This window comes from Calonectris borealis, chromosome 1 (genome assembly GCF_964195595.1).
Source record: "Calonectris borealis chromosome 1, bCalBor7.hap1.2, whole genome shotgun sequence".
NCBI classification, from domain to species: domain Eukaryota; kingdom Metazoa; phylum Chordata; class Aves; order Procellariiformes; family Procellariidae; genus Calonectris; species Calonectris borealis.
In genome coordinates, this window is record NC_134312.1 from 193,361,348 (window position 1) to 193,388,974 (window position 27,627).

Genomic DNA, 27,627 nt, shown 5'->3' on the forward strand with positions numbered 1-27,627 from the left:
TGTCCGTGTGTTTGAGGGGGTGAACTCAACGTCTGAGGTGGGGGTGAGCGCGGGGAGGGGGGCAGCGCCTGGTGGGGTGAACGTCGTGCTGAGGGGTGCAGCGTGTGGGTGTCTGTGTCTGTGTGTGGGTGTGTGTGCGGGTGAGCGCGGGGCGGCGCGGCGGGGGGGGCGCAGGGGCGGGCCAGCGGCAGCGGCGCTGCTGGCCGCGGTCCAGCCCGGCGCACTAATACAGGCTGGCGGCTCCCGCCTGACTGACGCCGGCCGGGGCTGCTGCTGCCGCTGCCGCTGCCGCTGCGCCCTGGCCCCGCCGCCGCCGCGCAGCTGCAGCCCCGCTCCCGCCCGCGGCGCGCCGAGACCCCAGCCCGCGCCCGGTGGCAGGTAAGAACCGGGGCTCCCGCCCGCGTCCCGGGAAGGGCGGGGGGGGGGACGACAGGGGGGGACGGGGGACGGTCCCGCCACCGCCGCCCCAAACTTCCCGCCGGGGCTGCGCCGCATCCTTCCCCGTGCCGGGTGCCGGGGCGGCGGCGGGCCGCAGCATCCCCCCGTGCGCCCAGCGGGGCAGCCCCGGCGTCGCCCCGGGCCGGTGTCCCCGCGGCTGCCAGCCCCGGCCCCGCTGCGCCGGGGCGGTGTGCGGGCGGGGGCTGGGGCTGGGGCAGCAGCGAGATGAGACAAACCGACGCCAGGACTGGGAGCGAAAGGAGGAGCGCGGGGAAAAAACAGTTTTATGGATGGCTGAACGCTGACAAGTCTTCCCGCTGTTAGGATTTCTTTCCTTCTCGCTTAAGTAGGAGGGAAAAAAAAAAGAAAAACAACAAAAACCCACATGACACGTTTGGAAATACTTTTCCTTTCAGAGGTGATTTTCTGTTCAAGAAATCCCGCTCCTGGACACGCTCCCAAGCAAAACGGAGCAGAATTGCTGGGATTTGGGTTTGTATTCCAGCTAGAAACGGGGACTCTCTTTTTTTTGGCTCTGAAGTTAAAACCTTATTTGTTAGCAAGTAACCAACATTTCCAAAAACAATAGCCCTCGATATGGCAAATTATGAATTATTGTAATTTTATCTCCATGCCCGGGCAGCTCTAAGTGGAGGGAATTCGAAGTTCGGCTCATTTGTAACAATTCGGATATTGTACGGTAACTTTGTGTTTTCCTACTTTGATTTTATGGGTACATTTATTTGATGCTAGCCAGATCTGCTTTAAAAGAGGCATTAGTGGGAATAAAAATAAATGACACACACATGGACGCGCGCGCACGCACACACACGCACACGCTATTAATTACTTGAGTTTTATAAATTAGTGAAAAAAATTTTCAGCCCGGAATAGTCAACTTGTCAGTGAATGAGTTCTCCCTTGGCAGAAGTGGGAAATTATGTGCACGGCACTGGAATGTATTCAAGTTTGTGGCAGTTTGGGAAGGACACTGCAGATAATGCAAGTTTCAGTACTTTGTATCTCCGATGTGTGGAAATGTGCATCTTTATACGTGCATGTATTTGTGCGGTAGGAGTAATCTTCTCGTCTTCAGGAGTATAAGCTGAAGAAAGCGCTGCAAAATTCTTCCCCTCAGCAATGGTAGGACAAATGTCATCACTCAAACAAACCTCATCCGTTTTAATCCAGCCAGACAACTCCCTTCTTTCAGATTTGATAAGTACCAGTGTCTGGCTGGTTCATGTTTGCTTCCTGTTAGATTTTAAAGCAGAGGCTGGAGATGTTTGTGGTTTGGTTTTGGGTTTTTTTTAATATTGAGTTAATTTGACATAGGAGCTAAAATAAACATGCCCAAAAATATATTTAAAGTGAACTATATCAAGAAGGATACCTTGTATTGTATTTACTGAGTTTGGCAGTAGTTCCCATTCTCGTCTGTCCTTTGTGATTGTTCTTCTTCACTTTGTTAACTCGCACATAAGCTGATAAACAGTAATTCTGCAAAAATGACTGGAATAAGGCTCAAGTGTATTTTATCATGAATCCTTATGATAATCAGGATTTGTAAATTGATAGGAGTTGGAGATAGAAGCTTTTATTTACGTGCAGCAACTGAAACAAATACGCACAAAGCTGTCAACTGCACAACTTAGTGAAGAAGTTGAGTATTAATATTTTATTAACAGAGTTGTCCAAAGCTAAGAGGCACACACACACATGCCAAATACCTGCAGAAGGTGGGGACGTGTGTAGAGGAACTGGGTAACACCTCTGGTTTGGAAGCTGCTCTCATGGAAACTGGTGGTAGTGCCCCATGTTATCTTCAGTGGGTACAAGACGAGGCCGAACTCACTAAAACAGGAGTGTGGAAGTGTCAGTATAACGTATCACATAACATTTGGACAGTTAATCCTCCTTTCTCTCCTTTTATTCTTTTACAGACTTTCTGCATCTTGCATTTGAATCCTTAGCTATTTGCTGTTATCAGCCCGGGAGATAGTGTGTCATGTAATCCTCTCTCCTGAATGCTAAAGTGCTGTAATTTTGATGGCCAGGCTAATCTGTCTCGATAAAGTTTTATTTTTCCATTGTTAAATTCAAAGGACAATGACTACTAATTACCAGTGACCTCTAACCAAAACACTAGCTAGAGTTTATCACTGGTGCTGATACTAGCTAAGAGCATGAGCAGTACTAGGCACCTTGTTTCAAAGGAACTTAACAGAATAAGGGGAGCCAGAAGGGAAAAAATATACATGCTCTGGGTAATTTGTCTGCTGCAAAAAATACAGTGAAAGTGTACAGAGATTCCATTTGCAATATACCCCTTACAAATAATAATTACAGGAATGGGGAAGAAAGAAAAAAGAAAACCATCATAAATATTTTAACTGAAAACAGCATAGCAAAAACATACATAGGAAAGGTTGTTATGGTAGACTGCCTGGTTTCCTGCTGCAGGCAGGTATAAAGAATCATTAGTGTTATTCTACATTAACAGCAAAAGATAGTAATAACAATGACAATTTGAGAGCATCGTTGCTGTCTTATTACTGTCTTTGAGAACATTTGTTGTAAGGAAGCATTAGACTCTGAATACAGTATAATAAAATTAATTTTTCAAAAATATCTCAATTTTTTTCCCATCTTATGTTTTGTCTGTAATGTTTGAATGGTTAATACTGTGAGAATTTTACAGATGAAGAGGTGAATTAAAGAGTCTAGGGCCTTGTGTATTTATTATAGCAGCTGAAAACCTTGCTGTCCTTTTGCAGATGAGTGGATCTAATAGACTGCGGGATCAGAGCCCAGACTGAGATCCTGACTAATACGTGTATGTGTTTAAATCGAAGCAGGCGAAACATTATCTATACAAGTTTTCTGCAGATACCTGTGATTTTTAGACAGATCATTCTACAGGACCACTTGCAGGTTTCTGCAAGAACTATTGCAACATCTTAGAGATGTAAGGTTGAGGAGTTTGCTTTGGGGTTCAGCTCCTCTGGACCAGGGCACAGCAAGGACGCGGTGAAGGTGGACACAGAGTGGAGTCGATTTCCCAGTTTATACATTCGCCCCTACATAAAAACACAAAACAAAACAGAAGAAGAAAATCTGATAATCGATCTCTGTTTTTCTGAGACAGCATTAATATCGAGGTGTGTTTCTGACTGGGAGGAGAAATGCCTTATCTTTCCCGCATCCTTCTCTCCAGAACTTTCCTTCTCGTTCTTTTTTCTTGTCAGGAGCATCACCATCCTCCCCTCTGCCAAACTTAGCATCATCTTGGAGTCTTCTGTTTCCTCACAGGTCTTGGTACTCCCAGATGTCTCTTGACACTTTCTCTTCACATTACTTCTTACATTCCTCCTTCCTTTTGTTTGCAGCTGCCAAAGCATTAGTCCACACTGTGGCAACCTTCCAGCTTGATACTGCAACCTCCCGTTTCCCAACAAGCTCTTTTCTCCCACCTACGTTCTGCTCCCAGTCAGTATGACCCACTGCCAAAATTGTGCGTCTTTTGCTTTTGTTCCTGAAACGTCTCCATGCAGCCTGGAGTCTCTCTATACACCTGGTCTTTGTTTAGGCTTTGAAAATGTTCCCCACTTCCAGAGTTCCCCAGAAATATTGGCCTCAAACTCGCCGTCCACTGAAAGAGAGAAATGAGGAGGAAAGAAAATTAACAGACCCTCGGGTCATTACAGTTTGTTCTGCTTCAGGCTTCCTTTCACCCTCATTACCTGGCTACAATAGGAGCAAGATTGGTCATTTCTCAGTAACAGTTTTTCTGTGTTTGTTCGGTCTGGTGTTGTACTCGGTCACACAGCCGTGCTGTGAAGAGCAGCAAGCAGGGAGCCGGCGGGGAGCCGGCGGTGGTGGTACCCTTTCCAGAAACTGGTGTCTGCTAATAGCAAAGCTCTGTGTAATGAAGAATCCTTTATAAAGAAAATAACCCTGCCGCTGAGGTCAGTACATTTCAACAATACTTCATCTTTTTTTGTGTGTATTTTCTCTCCATGCCTTTCCTAACAAAAAAACCTTTTTTTTTAAGCATTCCTGTGCAGCGTTCCTCATCAGGAGAGTTCATAGTGCTTTACAAAGCTGTCCCCGTCAGGGTACCTGCATGACAGATGCAGAAATCGAGGCACCTGAGGGAAAACCATTTACCCAGAGGCCTGTGGCAGGATGCGATCCCACACGCTGCCCAGTAGGCGCAGAACTGTCCGGAGGCGCAAGCAGTTCACGCGGCTTGTCAAGACTCCCTTATGGTTATTGGCTGGCCTGGCCTATCCAAACCTACTTGTCTCTGTCAAATTACTCTGACCCAGCTGCCAACGTGCAGTTTCTTACCCTGCAGCACATATGAGGTAGCTAATTTATCTCTCTCTCTCATCAACAGATCTTGAATTATTTCACGCAGGGCCTGAGGCCTCCACAGGGACATCTAGAGTAGAGAAACCAAAATTCATTCCTGAGCGAGGCAGCAGCCTGTGGCTCCCACGCCTGCCCTGCTGCATGTCCTGCAGGACTGATACCGGGACCAAGGCTTCTTGGTGGGAACCTGTTTGGGGCTCTTGGGCTGGAGGGGCTGCGTGGGGCAGAGCTGAATGCTAGCAGGGAGGAGGAAGGGGAGAAACAGCCTTGGAGAGATGGGGTATTCCTCGGACTCCTGGGTTTGCAGAAGAGAGAGATGTTTCTTTTAAAGACTCAGGGCCCTATTTCTGCCTTTTGCTTGGTATTATGTGTTTTCTGAAGCTGGTTGTTAGCATAGCATGTCATCTTACATGCCAAAGAGAATCCAGCCCTCGTTTTATACTCCCAGGCTCAAATGTAGGCATATGAAGCCTGTTTAATCTCATAAGCAAGTGTTCTGGTTTGCAGAGAAGCCGAGCACCCACATCTTCAGCTGAAGTCACTGGGAATGGCCAGCCATCTCCTTCTTTTCCCCCCACAGGAGGGAACTTGATAGACAAGTTCTTGCTCCTTTTGTTCTTAGTCCTGTTGTTGTGAAATAACTTCGATAGAGAGTCCAAGCATATCCAGATATTTTTCATGGAAAATGCCTCAGTGCTGTTGCCTCGGATCATTGGCCCCTTGTCCAAGGCAATGCCTGCCATTGAATCAGATCTTTACGTGGATAAAACACACTAATATTAGTGCTTACCTGTCCTCCACACTCTCATTTTTTGCAGTTCTCCAAGATGTAGGCCCTGTGGATGCTCCACCTTTCCTCCCCCCCTGCAGGGTTTCACAAGCCACTGAGGGCTCAATTAGCACAGATTACTGCGGATGTTCATGCAGGAGAACCTATATGTCAATCTTATTGCATTAGCAATTTCCCACAGTGATGCACAATTAAAGCCTTTTAGGAGAAACAGATTTGAATGTGATATGGTTGAACACAATGAAATGCTAATGTGATTCCATGGAAAACTGCTAACATGATGTATATGGAAAGCCTTTTGTGTGTGAAATGTATACCCCCATATGCACTTGGCCAGGCTTTCTCACCTGGGAGGAAGGAGGGAGAGGTGGCCGGCCGTACTGCTGCTCCCTCTCCAGGCCTGCTGTCAGTCAGAGAGGAGGCACTTCTGGAAGTTCATCCCCTTGAGTATTTTATTGATGATCTATATGATCTATTGATCTGTATTTCACTTGTCAAGCTGTGTGATGCTACATCTTCTGCAAAAGATGTCTGCTGTGTTAACACCATAACTAAGTAACCCTTCAGGCAGACCTCCCAGATGTCTCTCTCTCTCTGAGACCTTGGGTGTTAGGCAGGGATCCTCTGTGCCAGGCTACAGCTAGGAATATGGCTGGGGGTGCCCTGTCAACGTGGGGTGCTTAGAGGCAAGAGACTCCCCAGCTAACTCCCAGTGTCACAGGTTATCTCTGACTTTGTGGCATTAGACACCTGGCGCTACTAGGCAGCAGATCTCAAAAGCACGAGATGCAGTCCTTGCATGTGGAGAATCAAGCACCAGAGTTTTCGTCGCCGGGATCAGACCTCGCAGATCTGCCAGCGGGAGCCAGCCTCCCGTCAGGTCTGTGTATTCCCCCAGGAAATGAAGGTATTCGGCACCATGCTGAACCTCACCCAACTGACCCTCAGGTCTCCTGTTAGGTAGATGGGATGTGCTGCCGTACACCACGAGGAGAACATTTGCTTTATCCATTTCCCCTGTGTGCACTACAAATGTACAACCAGAGCTCCAAAAGTGCATTCCTTTCTAACAACTTAAGACACTAAACTTTCAGGAAAGGTTCCCATCTTAGTTGAGCACCACATCCTCGGTGAAGTAACTGGTGTTCTTTAGATGTATCCTTATTCACAACATTCTTAATATCTAACTCTAAGCAAATCCTTTTCCTAAAATGGATATTTGGGAATGGCTCCAAGAATGCCAGTGATTGATAACGAGGATTACAGGATCTGATTAGTGTGGATATAAACTTTAGGCCAGCAATGAAGCTGAAATTCTTTTCTAGTCCCCTTCTTCCTTTGTGAAGTGTTTGTTCTGGAGACACTTGGCTGCATGCTTTGTATTAGAGACAAGTCAGCGTTTATTTTAAAAGCAGGAACTCTATTTTTTGTGTGTTTCCAACTGTTCCATTTTTAGAAACACCGATGGGCTTTGCTACAGTTTCTCTGGGAATGGTGGGTATGTGAGGAATGCAGGACCGACTGTCTGTAAAATGGGGATAACCAGAGCCATGAGAAGACATTTTGGCTCCCCAGAACAGGTTGATGCACCTCCCCATCATATCTCACTGCCTCCTGCCTTCTCCCACAAATACGTCCTCAGAGCTCCCCCATGGCATATGTGCTCCATAGCCTCTGGCTCTGTGGGAGGAAGGCAGCTGAGAGAGGGGCTCTTCCTCAGAGCTGCCAGTCTGAGCCTGAGCAAGGCAACCACAGGAAGGGATAAGGCAGGGACTGGGTGAATGGGTCTTCCTCCTGCCTGCGGGGAGCAGGGCGTGGGGCAGAGAAGAGGATGTGTCCTTGTGGGATCGCATCTCAGAAACTTCGGTGTGGCCCAGCCAGGGAACACAGTGCGGTTCACTCCATATAAACATCACAGTCGCTGGTTTCCTTTAAAAATTAATACCGAGAAAGGAAGTGCAGTCAAAGAGAGATCATAATGATAAATTGGTCCAGTTTCATATTTTTGTACAGATTTTGGTTGTGGTAATTTTATGGGGTGCCTTCAAATATTGTGGGAGATTTTCAAAGGCAAAAATCAGTGAGAACGTCCAGCCCTCTGGTTTGGGTTTACCCCGAGCAGCAGGATGCAGGTAGCCCAGGGGCCAAAGCCAGTGTAGCCACGTTAGCCTAGTGCTGCACCTGAAGAGAAAGGCTCTTTTGCTTGGTCATAGTAGGGGACATAGGATCAGAAGGGCTCATCTCAAGGGATTTTCTGGTCCCTTCTTCCTCTCCAAGGCCAGCACAGTTATTCTGGAAGAAAGCTGTGTAATCTGCACTCACAGACCTCCAGCAGCAGTAACTATCCCAACACGTAGCTATCCTATTCATATGTTCTCCCTGTTTCTTCAAGTGGACATGAAAGACAGATTGCCCCTATCCTGCTTGCAACAGCCTTTTGCCCATTGGCGCACTGTTACCATGTCCATGCCCCTCTCTTCTCCCCATCTTAAGTCACGCTAACGAAGATTTGTTGAAGCATCTGTTGATGTGCTCACCCAGGGTGGCCCTGCCTCAGGAATTGGTACATCCCTTCCCAGACAGGCATCATGGACATACCGAAAATGAGCTGAGTACTTAATTTTCTTTTGTGACGGAATTTATGCCTCTTAAAGACATGTGCAAGTGTTTGGCCTATGGAAATTTATGCAGCTGTGTTAAGGTGTGCAGCTTATATACTTGAACCTTTCTCTCTTTATATCAAATGAGAATGTGTTATTACTGTCAAGAGAAGCTGAACGATGCTGAGTAGATGAGGTAATATTTGAGTGATTCCACAAGCTCAGAGAAATTATTTGGATATCATAGATTTTTAGGCACTGGCATCAAATTTTGTCCTTATTTTATCTGGGAGGCAGTGAGTTCAGTGAAGACGCCACAGTGTGGATGAGTGGCTGGAGAGGCATGAAGCGCTGTGAGATTTGCTCTTTGATATTGATGGCTTCAGATGAAGTTCAATGTAGAAGGGCTTTCAGAACAAACTTGAAAAAAAAACCCGAGAAAATGAGCTTCAGAAGTTTGCATTATTCATTTAAGCTTATAGGAATAAACAATGAGATGTTGCCGGGGCTGTGTGAAACATGGATAAATTTGAGTCTCAAGTACTTTACCTCCTATCATCACAGCTGTTTTCAATTGGAGCAGTCCAGGGTCAAACCAGGAAGAAATTTAGTTTCTTAATTAAAAAAAAAGAACAACCTTCTTTGCATCCCATTTAATTAAAACCCTGGGTGTCAGGTTCTGTGGTTGTGGAAGAACTCGGTAACATTGTAATGAATAATTCATTCGCTGTATTTTGTTGGGTGCAAAAGACGGTGGTTTCAGATAGGTTCATAACAGCACCCTTGTCTGGCTGGTCCCGAGCACAACAAGAAGCCCTGAGGGATCCCAAATGATGTCGTGGGTGCCACGAGTGGAACATGAGTCTTTTCAAGTGATTTACATGCGTCAAGAGTAAGATGCGGCCACCGTTCCCGAGCCATGAGCTGGTTACTGGAGCGGCGGCAATGGTGGCTGTGCAGCTCAGGCACTTCCACGCTGCTCTTCTGGGGTGAATGCACGTGTGAAACCTCTCCTGCCCAGCTCTGATCTGCTGTGCCAGCAAAACCCTGGTGCCAGGATCGGTGCTTCAGGCCCAGGGTGCGGGAGCAGGCCCAGGGCAAGGTTGCTGAGGTTCCTCGTTCATTTGAGGCCCAAGTATTCGTAAACACACTTTTATTTATTTATCTATTTATTTATTTATTTTAAAACCCTTTCCCCTGCTAAGGTGTGGAAGATCCCCATAGCGAGTGGTAGCAATGAGGTGACCCAGGAAGTTCTTTGCCAGCCCTGGGTGCACGCTGGCCGCTGCCAGCTGGGCACATTTGAAACCAAATCAAGACTCGATTACACTGGGAAAACGCGCATGCTTCTCTCTTTCGTAGTAGGTAGAAGTAACTGAATCAGTGCTAGGTAAAAATAACTAACCAAGTACATGTTCACAGCATTCCTCTTTTCGTTGTTTGACTGAAATAATTTTCTCCCTTCCAATTCTGTTGTGATTTAGTCACCGAGCGGCAGACTTCCAGCTATAATTGTCTCACTACTCCATTTTGCAGCCGCATGCATCTCCAGGAACCGCACAGCTTATGTCTAGACGACCCTCTGAGAAATCTCCCTCTGTGGCCTTACTTAGCTGTTGCAGTGACACTGAGTCTGATGATGTCAGCCATTTTCGAGACTGATAGCCGTGCCTCTCACGGCTCCGTTAGCCGAGGCAGGCGCTCCGAGTGGAGGCAGCGTCTTGGAGCTTTATTCCAAGACCAGATGCACACACACATCTACATACACATGCCACTTACACACACGCTTTGAGGGAGGTTAGGCACTGTGCTTTTATACAGTTGTGTTTTAAGCCTGTTTTCACTAGCATTTCACATGCGGTTTTCCTTTTTGACTTCTGCATAAGGCTTAGAGTGAAATCTAATGAGGACTGGTATGATTCCCCTGCTACGCCCATGGGAATTGAATTAGAGGGGAACTTCATCAGCGTGTTGGCCTGCACAGACATTCTGCTGGGGGGTGATGTGAATCTTCCCCAACGCAGTGGATCCTTTTTACATTAAGTGAAATCTAAATTTCCCAAAATCTTTCCATAGTGGAGGTGTCAGCGTGCTGCCACGTGAGACGCAGAGGAGGGCACGTTTAATTTCCACAAGCTCTGGAACCCTTCTTAACTGACTTCAGCAGGACCTGGCTCAGGTCAGGAACCAGCAAGCCCATGATGATGGTGTTTCATCTATTTTCTCTGCTCTTGGTGCGTCAGGCTCTTTAGTAGCACAGTGGAAGTTACTGTACTGGAGTTCCTGGAGGAACACGTTTCTCCTCCTAGCCTGAGGACCTACACGCTAATTCCACACTGGGGGTGAAAAATGGGCTTAGGAGTAGGAGAAAGTATTCCAGTCCCCTTCAGTCCGTGTCCATGTTGCTGGGTCTTAGCCTGGCAATCATACAGACTTGAGGTGAGACTCATCTCACCTAGCATTAGTTGTATGCGGTGCCTAGTTTTGCTGATCTTTTTCTAGGTGTTTACTTTTGGGTGGAATGGTTCATGCCATGTACACGCATGTTTTTATCAAGTATATATTTAGGGACTTGAGGGTGACTAGGTCAGATATGAGTGTCAACAATTTGGACATGTTTATGGGGCCGAGTAAATTCTACTGAAAGGCTGTTTCCATACTAATAAATGAAACATGCCTGATACTGTTCTTAGCCTTGAGGCCAGCTGGGATGGAGAGGCTTGCTTCCATGCAATGGCTGTCTCACCCTCCAAAACAGGGTGGCTCTATGCAGACTTCTTATTAGGAGTGACCCCTGGTCCCTGCTAATTCCTGAACAGGAGTTATTTGGGAGAGTGCTACTGGCACAGACCAAAACCATTCCAGATGCTGTGGTAATAATTTATGCTACAGATAATCAAGTTCCCATGCTCAGAAGTGTTCCCCAGCACTAGTGTAGCCTTAGCTAAGGTAAGTACCCTATGTTTAGGGAGAATGGAGCAAGTGAACTGGGCTGAAGCATTTCAGTCCCACTTTCTTCTGCTCCTGCAGACCACAGAAACGAAAAGGAGGGTCCATGATTACGTGCCATATGTCTTCTGTCTCTCCCCTAAAGCAAGCTTCAGATCTTAGGCTAAACTCGGCAATGGAATAAAGATTTACAGCATGGAAGATTGACTGTGTTTGGTCTTGACCAGCCACTTACCTAACAGATAGACAAAGCCTTCCTTGTAGTCCCAGAGGAGGGAGTCATATTAGGGCTGTACCTTGAATGATGCCTGACTCATACTGACAATGGTTCATCATATTGTCACTGAGGGAGATAGAGGCGACCAGGCTAGAACTTCCACCATGACCTAGGGTTGATATGTGTGGTGGGGTTATGGATCAAAACTGTAACACTTCCCTCCCCCCACGCCACTCTCAAGTGATGAGCATTGAGAAACATGATGGATCATCAGCACAGAAAATACTTCAAACATGGTTTTGAAACATTTCAATGCTGGAAGTTTCCAGCTGGGTAGGCAAGTTGCCTGTTACAAAAGGCACACAGCTTAAGCAACTACTGTCCTGAAAGACTGTTAAAATTAACTTGTGAATTGACATCTCTATCATTAGAGCCCTGGAGCAGAGTGTCTGCCTAGGTATTTCATAATGGAGTATCTAAGCCTAGTAACACATGGCTTAGGCTGCTGAATAATATGCAGTATTATGTGATTTAATAACATTAAACTAGGATGTTCTGATAATAATATTATTTCAACACTATTTAGTTTATTTAATACCATTTATATTTTGTACATCAGTTGAATTCAGGGAGAAAAAGATTTTAGAAGAAACTGGGGGGAGCACAGTAGGAAATTGTGCAATGTACTTATCTGAGACTACATCACATGGTCTGCAAAGCACGGCTTTTGCTTTTATAGACATAGTCTTGGCGACTCTCCCACTAGCAACAATAGTGCTCAGACTCATACTGATGTCACTGTTGAGTTATTTAATTTGACTGAACGAGATTAATGTGTTTATTTAAAACCTTGGTCAAAATGGAAAGAAAATCTCAGGACAATACTTTTACGTGAACATGTATGTTTTCATATCTGATGATTGTAATGTTGCATTAACTTATCAGGGGCAGTTGTTTACACACACTAATGCCCGGGAGACCTCCTCAGATAAGAAGTGTGAGCCATTTTCCCTCTCAGCCTGGAGCAGAGACTTCTACACCTCTACTGGTCCTGTGGGCTTTCATCCCAGGCTCTCCTCGCTTCCTGCTGCTGCTTTCAGGGCTGATCCACAGAGATCCCAGCATTGTTTCATTTTCTCACATGAGGATGGGGTTGGTGCCACCAAGCAATGACAGCAGTGCGGTGGTGGATCCTCCCCAGGTTCTCACCAGGGCAGGAGGGACAGACACCTCCACTGCACGGGATGCCTAGATGGGGTTGGCGCTGGGCTTTGTAGGCTAAGCCTGGTCCCACAAAGGCTGGAGACTGCCTGCCTAAATTTTATCCACATTATGTTTTACAAGCAGCTTGAGGGTTTTTTCCTGTGATAAATCATTCTGAACTTATTTCATTCTCACATGTACCCTCTAAGTGTTTGGAATAGACTTCGGTATTGACTAAGAGGCATTAGTAACTATCCAGTCAAATACTCCAGATCATTGGATTTTTACTAATACAGAGTGGGGAAAAAAATCTGGAATCTGAAGATTTTCTTTGCATGGTGGGACAAGTTTAGGCAGTTCAGTGGAATCAATCATTGATTGCTGAATGGCATGAGTGAGGGGATTTCTGCCATGCTCTGTCAAGACCCTCGCTTGACAGTTGAGGACAACTGGACATATATATAGATTGATAATGTAGAAATAGCATAAGCCAGAGCTCGGTGCTGTGGTGGGTGCCTGAAGCAAGGTGTGCCTGCTCTTCCTTCCAGTTTTGTAGTCCCTCTGTTCATATTTTCATGCAGCCTCCTGTCCGCTGGTGCTCGAAATATGAATCTCCTGGGGGAATAGCAGCTGCTGCTGGGGCTTGCAACATGCCAAAGAGTCACTTTTATGTTTTCTCTTCTGTGGGCCAAGTGTTTCCATCTCCCTAGCTCTGTGGAAGGCTTTTGCGAATTAAGCCCCTGTCCTCATCATTGCTGCTCTCCTGGAAGAAGGAAAAAGCTCCTTATGTTTACATGTATCTGCATTTCTCAGGGTGCTGGAGGTCTTAAAGGGTGACACAGTGGGGCAGAGGAATGGGCATGAGAACAAAACAGAAGGGCTAGAAGGAAAACAGCTCTAGGCGGTCATTGCATGTTGCTCAGCAAACATTGCACGTTGTCTAAGAGGCTCTGATGCCCTGGGCTACGTGTGCTTACCCTGCAGCATGCTCCAGAGCTGTGTGGTGCTGAGCATATCAGACTATGCCGAGGAACCAGTCTTTGGGATTGGCATCCTCTCTCAATACGTTGTACCTGTGCCTGCACTCAGTGTCCCCAAGTGCCCGTTGAACTCTTACAAGAGCTGTGCATTTAAGGAAACTGCAGAATAATATGGTTTGTGAAGCCCTGCTGCTCCCTGGCAATATCACTGGGCAATATCTCTCTGCCTCCTCAGTAGCTGCATATAAATAGCACCAAGGACTATGTCCAGGCCTTTACTGGTGGGGGGCAAGAAGGACCCAAGTCCTCCCACAGGGGTGGAGTAGGGCAGTCATGGAGCTGCTTCTCTGGAGGCACCCATTTAGAAGTTGCCCCCACCTTCTGCTTTAAGCGCCCTCTGTATAGTTCAGACCTTTGAACTTGGTATGCACAGGGGGTCCATGAAGTATATTTAAAGCAGTAAATAGCTTGACATACAAGGACGTTCTTCCAGTCAGTGGAAATACGTCATTTTCAGCTAAAATTAGACTGGCTCCAGCTACATTAAAAAAAAAGGAATAACAAAAGAAAAACCCTCAAGAACTAAAGTCTTTCTGTTGGACTTTGTCAGATGTAGCAACTCCTAGCAGAAATAACTCAGGATCCATCCAGCACAAACCGTGTCCAAAAGTCTGTGATTTTCATCCAAAAAACTTTGAATTGTTGGAGAGAGCGAAACAGACTGGCTAGGCAAACATTGTCTCTTGCTTATGAGACAATGTAAATAAGCTTGGAGAACAGTGATAGATCTTTCAAAGGAACTAAATGAAATCTGTGAGTAGTTGAATTTTAAATTAATTTTGCAGTTAATATTTTACAACTCTTGACAGTCGAGTGAGATTGGAGGGGCAGAGAGGGAGTTGAAATTAGAAAAATATTCTACTCATTACTTCCATAAAATTTAATATTACAGATTTAACTTCATAGAAGATGCTTGAGCTGAACCTACAGCTATCAGCATTAAAAAAAAAAGGTACATTTTCTTTTGTAGTAAATATAACCCTAACCCTGCAACAATTTGTCTAGTGCATTAAACTCACAAATTGAAGTGACTGGACACTTGATGCTTTCTGAGGTCCAACTCTAAAATGAGTGTGGAGGGTAGTGGGGAGGAGAGGCTTGGACCCAAAATAAACAGCAAAAAACAAACAGAAAACCATTGAAAATTAAATACACATTTTGAATCATTTCTCTTTCAAAAGGTTTTATTGAAGGAACAATGAAAGGAGTGTGTGAAGCCTAACCATGTATTGTGTTGTTATTCCAGGCTTCGTCAGTGGTTTCTTGATGTTTGGAAAGTTCTGAGACCCACCCTATTGGACTAGTTGTGACCAGCGCCTAAGACTACAAAAACGTATGTGTGGAAGAATCTTTCCTTGAAGGAAGCGTCCATTTCAATATTGTAGAAACTCCGTGCAAGCCTTGCAAGGCAGGAGAGCGATTTGTGCTTCCGTTGGCGCTCGTGTGTAATCTCTGCTTCTTATGCACTCCAGCACCCCTATCAGTTCCTTGTTCTCCTTCACCAGCCCTGCAGTGAAAAGGCTGCTGGGCTGGAAACAAGGAGATGAAGAGGAAAAGTGGGCAGAAAAAGCTGTTGATTCCCTGGTGAAGAAATTAAAGAAGAAAAAAGGTGCCATGGAAGAACTGGAAAGGGCTCTGAGCTGCCCAGGTCAGCCTAGTAAATGTGTCACGATCCCACGTTCCTTGGATGGGCGACTGCAGGTGTCTCACCGCAAGGGGCTTCCCCACGTCATATACTGCAGAGTGTGGCGCTGGCCTGATTTACAATCTCACCATGAGTTGAAACCACTGGAATGTTGTGAGTTCCCGTTTGGCTCAAAACAGAAAGAAGTGTGCATTAACCCCTACCATTACCGGCGGGTGGAAACCCCAGGTAATTATATCATCTGCAGATGATTCCCATCTCTCTATTAGCTCTTGCACTGGCAGGTCTAGTCTTGGTGCATCCTATGGAGTTCTGCTCTGAAATCTGAAAAGGCGGGCTCCATTTAATGGAAGGACCCTGGGACTTTCCATGCCTGGTGGCATCACAGCTCCGGCAGCCAGGAGTAAGGAGCACCTCGCCCCGTGGGGTCCGCATCCCATCGGACCCCCGAGGGCGCCCGGATCTTGTCCAGGGTGCTGAAAGCGAGCCTTCTCTCTGTGGACATGGGTGCTGGCTGCCCTCTGAACCCTCCTTCTGCAAACTGGTGTCCATTAGCATGAAGTCTAGGCACATCCTAGACTTACCACCCTGGCTAGATTTATGTCTCATTGTCTGAAAACCAACAATCGACTAGTTAATCCACAGGAAAAATGTATCACTAGCTCTCATTTTAAAGATTAGAGTTGCAGTAAGATGGCTTATTTTGCTGTGGATATGAAACCAGTTGATTCTTCCTAAAATGCCTGGTGGCCTGCCTTCAGTGGGATTTACTTATCTGAATGGACAGTTTGTGTGAAATAAATTCCCCAAGTTCCCGTAAAACTTAGAATTTTTCCACTGATGATCCTCTTCAGACTGGACTTGGTCAGCACTGAAAACTTATGACCTCACTGAGGGGTCATTTAATTGGGTTAATGAAACAGCTGTCAATGAAACAGCTGTTAGAAAATTGTAGTGTTCAGTGTTGACTTCTGTAGGGATTTTAGAAAGCAGGGCTGGCAGAGATCTTGAGCAGTCATCCTGTTCTCCTCTGCCCCTACTCCCAAAACAAAACAAATTACCAGGTACATTCCTGACAGATGTTTTTCTAATGAGCTCTAAAAATCCCATGTGATAGAGGCTCCACAACCTCCCCAGGCAAATGAATCTATTGCTTTGCTATCCTTACAGTTCAAAATGATTTCTAATGTCTAACCTAGCTCTCCCTTGCTGCCAAAAATCACAGTAATTTAATTTACTAATGGATACGGTTGGTAAGTGTATACTTATTATTCTGTGATTACTCTTTGTCTGGCGTGAACTTTACTCTGAGGTGACACTGGGATCAGATAAGTGAACTGTGGGATGTTTCTTTTCACACAGATGAAATAAGGGAAAGACATTTGTTAACATTTGTGAAACAACAGTGGCTGCTCCCTTTTCTGATAGTCCTTCCACTGCAGTGCAGCTGTCATTTTGAAGTTGTATCTGAACTGCTGTAAACATTGTCACAACTAAAATTTTACAGCTGCAGTGAGTGGTGCTTATTGTCAACAGTTTTCAGTGGAAAGAGCTGATCTCCTGCCTTGCTAAAATAAACTCTTCAAGAATCTAAGAAAAGATGCTCATAAAATATCCCATTTTGTATATCTTTCTCTTCGAAGGCTGCAATCTTTGGTGTCTTCTCATTTCTTCTGGTGTAACTCCAGTGTAGTTAGTGGAGTCTCCTCAGCGTGGTAGATGACAGCACTGCACAGCGCTGTTTTCAACCCCGGTCTTCTGATCTGTTCCGTGCCAGCTAACAAATGCTAGTGCTGGGATAATCCAGCAGCTGCTAAATGGCTGCCAAAGCTTGTTGTTCTGACCCTGAAACTTAGCAGGTTTCAGCTGTGAACACGTCTCTATCGTTTGTCTGTGCAGCCAGTTTGACTGCTACATCTCTACTAGTATCTGAGACGGGGCCCAGGTGCAGGTGTGAGTGTTGCTGAATTGGCAGCGTGCTCCCGGGCACAGCTTTGACCCATGCGGGCTCGCATGGACTAGGAGTTCTCAGAGTGCGGGGGTTAGCCCACAGGAGGAGAGACTTTGAGCACTTCGGATGCGACTGCCTTGTTTTGGAGGTGAAAGAGGGCGCAGCTGCGAGGATGCAGGCTGTGCCGTGCCAGTTCTCCACGGGAGCTGGGAGTTGTTCTTGGACTGTCGTATTCACCCCTGTCGCTCTTCTTACGCGGACAGCTTAGAAGCTGAAGCTCACAAGTGAATCACCCCCCTGCTAAAGATGCGGTGCAGCGAGGAGAACAGCCTGCTCGGGTGTGCCGGGGCAGCGGTAGGAGAAGTAACTTACACCACTGCAAGTGGCAGTAATGCAGCTCCAGGCCAGAGGCAGTTGGAAAGCAGCGCTGCAAGGAGGTGGTGGCTAGGCAAGAGAAGAAATGAGCTTGAGGAGAAAGTGGTAGCAGTGAGATCACCACAAAAAAGGCTGGGAGTGATTAATCTAGGTGCCAGTCTGTTTAAACAGCAGTCCTCTTTTAACTACAGGACATCTTCTGCATCTTGGCTGTTGGTGATCTTAGGCTTATGTGAGATTCTCTGAATCTCATCCTCTGGAGCTAAAGAACCCACCCATGAAATTAGTCAGCAGAGCATTTCTTTATAATCCACAAGCCAGTATTATTTTCACACAAATGTCCATCCTTTTGGGGCTCACTTTCCATCACTGCAGTCTGTCTTGCTGAGTCAATCACTCTGTGGCCAGATCTGTTAACTTTTATTCAGAATGAGTGAGTTGTGTCACAGATGGGAGGGCCTCATTCTTTCTTTAATGGCCTGGCAGATCCCTAGATCTCTATAAGAGAGCAGCGTTAAGCTCTGGTCTGAGATTTAGGGGTTTCATTGCCTCTGCTGTGTCCTGAGGCTGCCCAGCCACATCCTAGTCTATGCTGACCAATACTGCACAGATTGTGCATAGGTTTTATTGCTGCAACCAGTGTCCCCAGCAGATTTCTTCTCAGGTCTGCTGAGCAGCAGGTGCCATTTAGAAAAAAGCAGCATATATTCCTCTATTTGTGCAACATCCCACTGCAGAGGGGTTAGACCACCTAGCCTAAAAGAGACAGGTATGGTGGTTAGGGTCTGCTTCTCCCTTCATTGTTTTGCCTCAAAGAGCTGGTCAGAAGTCTGGTTTGTTGTCAGGAGAAGCTGCAGTTTTCAGAAAAATATAAAAGCTGCCTAAACATTTACCCTATTATTTTTATATGAGATCATTCATGTGTAGATAGTGCAAATTCTAGTGTGCACCATTGCTGTAGACAGCAGGAGCCTAAATGAACTTTTCACTTAGACTAACTGATTGCTTTCGTCAAGCCCGAGTGGGACTAAGATGTGGTAGCCTCCTAGTTGGAAGACCACCTGATGATCTCACTGTTGGCCACATGTTTGGTGTTTGTGAATGGTCATGGGCGTAGGGAACAGATGGGTCGCACTGGAGGATAGGTCTCCGAAGGTAGTAAACTCTGCAAAGATGGGTTGATGTGTGAGAAATCACAGGGTGGATGTTGTACATGGAATTAAACTGTGAGGCAGATCATTTGCTTGCTAGCACGTGAAGTCTCAGGCTCTGGGCACAGCCAGGTTTCCAGAAAGAACGGCAGCTAAAGGGAACAGGAGAAAGCCTAGTGCAGGAAAGACAGTGGCAGGACTTCGGACATGATTGTATTTGTCTTCAGTTGAACAAAGATCATCAATACTTGGGCATGCATAGAAGGAAGGATCCACCCCTGTCTCTCGGTGCAGAATAGCAGGTAGAAGAAAAGAACTTCACTGAATGGAGACAACGCAGGTAAATTATGAGGACAGACAGGTCCCAATGCACTCAGTCACTCAGTTTCGTGCCTCTGGTCACGCTTCCTTCAGAGGTGTTGAGCCCTGGAGAGTGACATCTGTTACCAAAAGAGCAAGGAGAATGAGGCCCTGTGGGGAATTTTTAGCCACAAACAAGAAAATCTCTGAATTCCTCACCACCACAGAGGCTTTAGCCTTCTAGGCAGCCACAGAGCAGTCAGTGGAAAGATTGAGTGAGGTGGCAAAAACTGTACAGCAGAGCAGAAATTAAAAGTACCCTGGTCAGAGCTGGGAAGGAGTTCAAGGCTTGAAAATTCCTCTTGCTGACTCACTCAGGGCGAGTCAAAGGCTTTTCCTGGCCAGTGCTGTTCACACATCCAGATTCTCAGCTTTCATTTAGAGAAGGAGTTGTGTTGAGTTCTCACAGAGCTGAAGAAAGCCGCTTACTTAGTAGTGGTACCTGCAGCAAGGTGCCAACCTCCCAACGGTGCATGGCATTGCTGTAGCACAGCTGTCCCTTGCTCAGCACCTCTGCTGCGTGCCAAGGGATCACCAGTTCCCCGTTTTCTAAGGCTGCTGGTCAGAGCTGGCTGAGCAGCAGACCTGGCAAGCATCATACCAGTTTCATGGAGCAGCAGAGGAAAACTCCAGAAGCAACAGCAGCTCACAGCCTGGGGCTGCTCAGAGGAGCTTAGGATGGGAGGGGATCCAGCTCACCAAAACCACATCTGCAGTGGTGGTACTGGCCTTGTCCCAATATAGATCAGATGAACTGAGCACTAAAAGAGTGTGTTTCTCTCCAGTGGCTATGAAAATATCCGTGGGGGACTGGGCAGTGCTTCTCAGATGTGGATACTTGTATTGCCAGTGTAAGTCCTACCTGGGGAGTCCAGGAAATCCAAAAAGCTAAAGAAGTGGTAAAGAAGCAGAAATACCTTTCTCTACCAAAGGACTTAAGAGGGTAGCAACAAAATCTTCATCCGAGGTAGGGACATATCAGAGGCAGAAGGAAAGAAAGTAGTCTCCAGAGCACCATCCTTGTGCTGGCCAGAACCTAATTAGAAATGCGTTGGGCCAGAGAAGGGTCTATGTATAGTCTTTTAACAGGCATCCCAGTGCCTGTGTTTCCAGGCAGGTAAGAAGATAACTTCTGCAGTGATCCCCCTGTCATCAGTCCAATCTTTTGTATGTTTTTAGGGCTCAGTTCTTTGGTTCGTGGGTGACTGGCAAATTCCCAAATGGTATCTGCCGGTGGGTGTGCGGGAGCGTGGATTAACCCTGCCCCGGGTGCAGCATAGTGCTACATCAAGCAAGAAGCTGTAAACCTGCCAGTGGTACCAGGCACTGGTCCTCCTCCTCCTGCTTAAACTGCCTCAGCTCTCTGAGCAATCGACGTGCACTGAGGGTGCACTCCAAGGAGGGTGTTTCTACAGCCTCTTCCCATGCACATGTTTTGCATTATCTACGTATTATTATGCTTTATAACAATTATTCCACTCTTTCATTATGCTGGATAAATGAAAGTTCACTGTAATTAAAAGGTGTTAGCTAACCTACCTAAAAAGAATTGGCCTTACCTAGACAGAGCTTTTGGGCCCAAACGCTATCTTAAAACACGTTCAAACCCTATATTCCTGTCAGCATTTATAACCAAGAGCGCACACTGCTATTTGTTTCCATAAGCTCGTAAGGATAGACTGAAAGATTACGTGCTGCTGGGTTTTAGGCCAGACGAACTCTGGACGCTAGGTCAATCAATACAAGCCTGCTGAACTGTTCCTGGTGTTGGGACAATTCATCCTTGTCACAATAACTCAAATTGCCTCCTTATCTTCTTTGGTGGCCTTTAGATCTGCACGATAGCAACTGGGGATTCATTCCCCCTACTTGTTTGTAAGGCCTTAACTAAGAAAATTAGGCACTACGTGAGCTACTAAATAATAGAGAAAGCTTGGGGTACATGAATCGCCCATTGTAGGTGCTGTTGTCCTCCCAAGGACTACAGGAGACCCAGATAAAGCCTCAAGTTGAACTCCCATATGCAGAACTATTTAGCGGGCCTCTTTGTTTTACAGACTAGGGGCTGCATCTTCATAGGTAACTCACTAGTTGGATTTTCTAAAGTGTTTTGACTCCAATTCTGCTCTCCAATTCTGCTTTCGCTCCTGATATGTCAGAATCCGGAATAATTTGGGTCAGCTTTAGATTTCTCAATGGAGCAATGCTGTTAACAGCACTGACAGTATGAGATGTAAGTGAAGAGAGTTTGTGAAGAGAGGCGACATGTTCTATTAGACCAGTTTTCACAGGGTTTAATTTGGATTTCAGTTTTCTGACCTGCGTTTTTCATGTCTTAACTACCAACCATTGACATTTACCTCCTCATGCTAGATCTTTTCTAACTATATTGCGAGAGCTAAATTCATATTGCTGCAATATTTGAATTGCCATTTACATTTCCTTTTAAAGATCCCACTGTCTGTCTGGCAACATTTTCAAGTATCTGAAAACCTTTTCAGTCTGGTATCTAGCTTCTGGTCTGTGCTTCCTTTTGCCCATCTGTAAAACATTGATAGTAAAATATGCAGCGTATTGCGGAGCACTATTAGTTGTTATTAAACTTGGCTGATAATATTTAGCAAACTCCTGACATGTTCAGTTTTTCAGAAAGGAAGGAATAGGTAATTTTGAGAGGGAGAAATGTGCCACTTGCATTTCTGTAAAAGGGCTGTGTGCACATGCCGTACCTGTGAATTTTATGGTACCTTGCTCAAGTCAGGAATGAGTCCATATTTTGCATATGGAACTGCTGCAATTGGCTGCAAATCTGGAAGAAAAAAGGTCCAAGAATCAGCTTTTGATTCTTGTTTTTCGACAGGTTTGTTGCCCTTCAATGACTTGTATATAACCAGCAATATTTGGGCAGCATGGAATATGCCATGTGTGCAGTTTTAACCAGATTTTTTCTGTTCTTGTTTTTATTTTCAGTCCTACCTCCTGTACTTGTTCCAAGACACAGCGAGTTTAACCCTCACCTCAGCCTCCTCGCCAAGTTTCGAAACACTTCTCTGCACAGCGAGCCGCTGATGCCGCACAATGCCACCTATCCTGATTCTTTCCAGCATCCTCCATGCACCCCTTTTCCATCATCACCCAGCCACATGTTCTCCCAGTCGCCTAACAGCATCAGCTACCCCAACTCACCAGGAAGCTCTTCTGGACCAGGAAGTCCCTATCAGCTCACGGGTAAGAATGAGCTTTCAGACATCCCAACTGAGGCAGTCGAGGTTCTTGCCTGGGGTCAGGTGCCAATTCTGTGTGCTTCCCCCAGGCTGTAGCTACAGATTGAAATGTTGGACAGGATGGATTTGGAATGTGATTTCTTGTGACTGCCTCTTAGTGTTGTCTCCCAGTCCTTCTGACGGATGCTCAAGGGACTAAAAGCTGTAGTCATCCCACTCCTAGAAGTGCCTGGATGAGATTTCATGATTATTGTAAGGGGAAAGTTGAGAGGAGCAGGTGTGCCAGGCCACCTTCTGCCTAAAGCTGCCCATCCAAGCTTCTGATACAATCCATGAAAAAGAGCATTTGCAACACGTAAGTTAGGCACCTCTAGTAGAGGTGGTCAGGGTAGGGACCTTTAGAAACTCCATCAAGAGAGACAGGCTAAAATGGGGAAATCAGTACGCAGAAATATTTTTTAATGTATGGTGATCCCACTGACTGTATAAACTTCAGGAAATTAACAATCTGGCCCAACGCTTGGTAAAGCCACCAGGCAAATTCCTATGTCTTCGGAACGTGTTTCATCAGCCCCACAGTTCTGAGGTCAGCAGAGTTATGTCACTCAGATTGTTTGTGTTGCTCCTTACTTGGTACTGCTCTAATTACCTGAGAATTTAGCTATGCTTTTGCTGTTAAATATATCAAGAAGGTGTCATGCAACACAGTTGAGAGCTAGCTTTAATATCAAAACATGGTTCAGATTCACTTCTGCACTTTGTTGTAACTCTCAAATAGTTTCAATGATCTCAACTTTTTCACAAGGATGAATTCAGGTCAGAATCTTGTAGCTTAATGTTTTAATGTCTCAACTACAATTCATGTCCTTAATGATATGCCTATTTTGATTTTAAGTGCAAGACAGGTGTTTATTTTTACAAGATATATTTGTAGAATTTGAACTTCCTTTTAAGCTGGACACTTTCAACGCAGTGTGATGTTTTTCCTTCCCTCTCCATTCATTGAATGGACCTTCATTCATTTCTTCTCTAGATCTATACTTCAGATTAAATCATATTTAGCAACATCGAAACATTTCAGGAAGTAGTAGGACTTGTTTGTCTTCTCCCATCTTTTTCTTTCACCTCTGTGTAACCAAGCTGGATTCAGTGGAGCTGGTCCTGACAGGTAAATCAGGCCCATTCCAACTATGTAATGACTCTTGACTCGTGCATTTAACTGAACTTGGGACCTTGCAAAGCTGCTTAAAAATGGAAGTGGCTCAACCTGAGCTTCAGTATATCGCAGCACACGGCATGCTGATAAGCGTAATTTGCCTGGGTAACAATCAGGGATGGAAGACTATCTAAAGCAAACTGGAGTTACATCAAGAACCTTGAGTGGGATTGGTGTGACCAAATGTAGATGTAAACAATGCAAATTTCTACATCTCATGCAATTGTCCATACTCTTTCTGTAATCAGTGGAGAAAAACAGGCACTCCTAGAACAAGTTTCATTGCATCTTAAGGTATATGTCTAAAGTAGCTGAGATGCACCGTGTCTGCAGTGCCTATTTTTCTTTAGTGGGTATAAGGAGAGTTTATGGTGACTAGCTTAGGTGTAGACATCAAAAATACCTGTATAACCATATTATATTCCTTTCTGTGACTTGTATTCTCTTCCATTCTTTCTTGATTTTGTTTTGCTATTTTAGCTTGTTGCATTTTCTGTGGGAAGGTTTTGTCATCTGTATGTTAGAAATATCACATAGTGTATGAAATTCCTAAATCCTGAACAATGCTTAAATAGAATAACATTTCTGTGCAGTACTTACTTGGAAGATTCAATGATCGTCTTATGAGACAGCCCACATTTATCCACTCTGGGTGAAGTTGCTCTGTTTTGAGGGCCAGCCAGCAGACCCCGAACGTAAGAGGAAATTTCAGTCTGGAACCAGGTTAAACCCTGGTCTTCTTAAAGAGACCCTTAGTCCTGCAAGCTTGTATATGGCTATAATTTACGCATAAGCCTACTGAGTTTCTGTTCAAATGAATAAAACTTTCAGTGCTTATGCAGTGAATGTCAGCATTTTCTAATATGAAGTCCCTTTTTCTTTGGCTTTCTAAAGCTTCCTGTTTTTCTTGAGAATCCCCACTATAGAGTCACCTTCTGTTTTCTAGCTTACTGTGCCATAAATGAAAGAAATCAGGATCTGGGCAGGTTGTGAGTTGATGATACTTTTTCTCCATATTTTTTCATCACGTCCGTTGCTCTTTGATGGGAGACTGAACAAACCAGAAGAGGGCCAGCCTTCCCTTGTAGGACAGAGGTAAAAAGGACAAATCTGGAGGGAGTTTTGCCAGGTCCGATTTTAGAGTATAAAGGCTTTCCATAGGCTTTTTCTATAGCCTGTGAAGAAAGAGAGCTTTCTCTCAGAGGATCAGTTGAAGTTAGCTTCTGCTCTTAAATCATCCTCTTCAAATTTTACATTTGGGAGAGAAGTCTGGAACTGAAGGATCAAACTGTGTTACTTTCTCAGGGTAACTCGTGCTAACAGAGAGCTTGACTGGACACTGGTCTAGGCCTGAGGCACTGTTGTGACTGTCCCGCTGTCTTTCAAGTGCAGCATGTCCAACATGACAGCCCTTCCTTCCTGTCCTCCCTGAACATGTAATGGTCTTAATCTGGAGACTAAAAGGAGGTCAGGTTCAGATTTGTGCTCTGTTTCCAGCCCTTCTCTAGCTAAACAATGCTGAATAAGTGTTAAGTAGTCACCAGGAAGAGCCAGAAAGAATTTACCAACGTATTGATTTAGGTGTCTTTTCTTTCTTTTCTTTCTTTCCTTCTTTCTAACAGTGGAAACTCCACCCCCACCTTACCATGCAAGAGAACCTCCAGGAAACCACAATGGGCGGTCAATGGATGCAATAACTGAAAGTCAACTAGTGCTGTCTTTGCCCAATGGAGGTAAATCTGCCGGTGGAGAAGCTGAAAGTAAATAACTATTTGTACTATTCTTCAAAGAAAAAGTGTGAAGCAAAAATATTGTTATTTGAACAAGAAGGTTCAGTGATCTGTAATAATAGGTTTCAGAGAGTTCTACAGTAAGGCTGTGTACTAGACCATCCGTTAACTAGCAGAATAGGTTGATTTAAGAATTCAGTGAATAATGTGCAAAATTACAGAGTTTAGACCTTATTTGCATCCATGGATTATTACATTTAGAAAGCTGTTAATGAAAGCAAACACTGTTATCTATGTTGTAAAAACAAAGATATCAAATCAAGAATGGTGAGGCCATATAACACAAAAGAGCACTATCAATATCAGAACGGATTTCTTTATCACCTTCATTTCTGGATTTCAAGTATTTTAAAGCCTTGTGGTTGGGATCTTTCTTACTGCCATCGTTGTATTAATGTTACATTACTGGCTGGCTAGAAAAGAAAAGGACATGTTCTAGTGAAGTACAAAGAGATTTTTAGAAGGCCAAACTCTTTGTCCTCATATAAGAATGCTTTAGTGGGAGAGGGCATGGGTGGTCAGACTAGAAGGGATTGGGATCCTCCTCGCTCCCCTCAAAGCAACTTCATGACCTCTCCAGCATGGTCTCCACTACCTCCAGGCTAGTAGTGGCAGGTGATGCCCCCACCATTCGAAGCCTATTGCTGCAGAGCAGCAAGGGGAAATGGAGTTCCTGCTTTGCAAAGCAAAGCTTTTTGGCTTGCTGCTACTGCAAAGGAAAAATCACCATTGTTCTTTTAGTCCAGCATCTTGTAGTCCTAAACAAACGTCCTTTATGGCATGAGGACTGAACACTGTGCACACACATACACATTAAAAAAATAATGCCAGCCTTCTGAAACAGTGAGGAACATGTATGTATCACAGAACTGGAGCAGAAGGAAGATGAGGATGATAGTGCTAATTACAGATGGGTACACAGAATGGCCAGATAATAACTAGTTATCAAACACCAATACTTTTAAATAAATTGTCGAGATACTTTAATCTCTTTACCATAGTTTACCATCCATGATCTCTGCCCTAGTGAATATTAGTTGGAAGTTTATTAGAGGTTATGCACAGAGGTGGTCTGGGGGCAGGGTCTCACGTGCCTGTGGTGGGCAGGCAGGATAAGGTTTCTCACTAATTCCTGTAGGACGAATGAGGCTCAGAGATTCTGTTACATTTTTGAGTCTTTCTCTGTCTCTGAGTTAGAAAACCTGGGCAGGGATAGATCCAAAAGAAATGACCTTGCTGACATTTCTGCTTGGAAAAAAGCACATGGAAGTAGAAAGCATGCAAAAAATTGGGGGGAGTGATTGATTGCTTCTGAACTTCAGCGTTTGGTATTAGGCTGAAGGCTTGGCTCAGTTTTGACTTGCTTTGAGCCCATCTGTCATCCCTAGCTCCTGCTAGTGTGCAGAGCAGATGTGTCCCTTACTATTTTCAGTGTAGAGATTGGGCCCCGGTTCAGCAAGGAATGTCAGCATGTGCTTAATTTAATGCAGTGGAGTTATCACGTTTAAGAACAAGTGGGACTCCTCAGAGGCTTAGAGTTAAGCTGGTGTACCAGCCCTTTGCATGTTTGGGGCTTCAGTCGTAGAATTAAGAAGAAACAGAAGTTGCTGTTGAGATAAAGCCTGACATAAGTGACTGTTTAGATGAAGAGCCGGGGGGATGGGAGTGGGAGGGAAGGAGGGAGGAAAGAAAACAGAGAATGATTGTTTAAAAAATATTACTGAGACCTGAGCAGCGGATTAATTTTATTTCCTACAGACTTTCGGCCTGTTTGCTATGAGGAACCCCAACATTGGTGCTCAGTTGCCTACTATGAACTCAACAACCGGGTAGGGGAGACTTTCCAGGCTTCCTCGCGAAGTATCCTTATAGATGGATTTACAGATCCCTCAAATAACAAAAACAGGTTCTGCCTAGGACTGCTCTCAAATGTAAACCGCAACTCTACTATAGAAAACACCAGGAGACACATAGGAAAAGGTAAGAGGAAATCCTTTCTCGTTGGGAATAATCAGAGCTTGACAGAACCGTGCATTGCATTAACAAACCTAGCTCATTTGTCAGATGTGCTTGTCTTAAAACCAAAGCTCTGAGATTACTTCTGAAATAGAAGAAAAGCAGCTGATTCTTTTCTGACTGGATAACAATCAGCAGAGTAGCTCCTTACAAAAGCTATTTACTTGGCCAGCGAAGAGAAAAATGTTGTTTATAGTTGTGTGTTCTAATTTAGCAGTATGTATTTTCATTTTATTTATTAGAGCTTCTGGCAACTGGGAATATTGCCATTGAAATGCCACTAAA

At 45.0% G+C, this 27,627-nt stretch overlaps 1 protein-coding gene across 3 annotated transcripts in view; it reads left to right on the forward strand.

Annotated features, from left to right (window-relative positions):
* The first annotated feature begins 253 nt into the window (after positions 1–253).
* Positions 254–27,627, forward strand: part of SMAD9 (SMAD family member 9) — a 37,771-nt gene continuing 10,397 nt past the window's right edge. For 2 of the 3 annotated variants that reach the window (XM_075139774.1, XM_075139773.1), the window contains exons 1-5: positions 254–378; positions 14,861–15,487; positions 22,067–22,324; positions 25,159–25,269; positions 27,085–27,306. In XM_075139774.1, coding sequence (XP_074995875.1) covers positions 15,076–15,487; positions 22,067–22,324; positions 25,159–25,269; positions 27,085–27,306 — 1,003 coding nt within the window. In that variant the 5' untranslated portion in view covers positions 254–378; positions 14,861–15,075. Of the gene's footprint in view, positions 379–14,860; positions 15,488–22,066; positions 22,325–25,158; positions 25,297–27,084; positions 27,307–27,627 lie in introns of all 3 variants that reach the window. The other variant, XM_075139772.1, reaches the window with a different exon arrangement.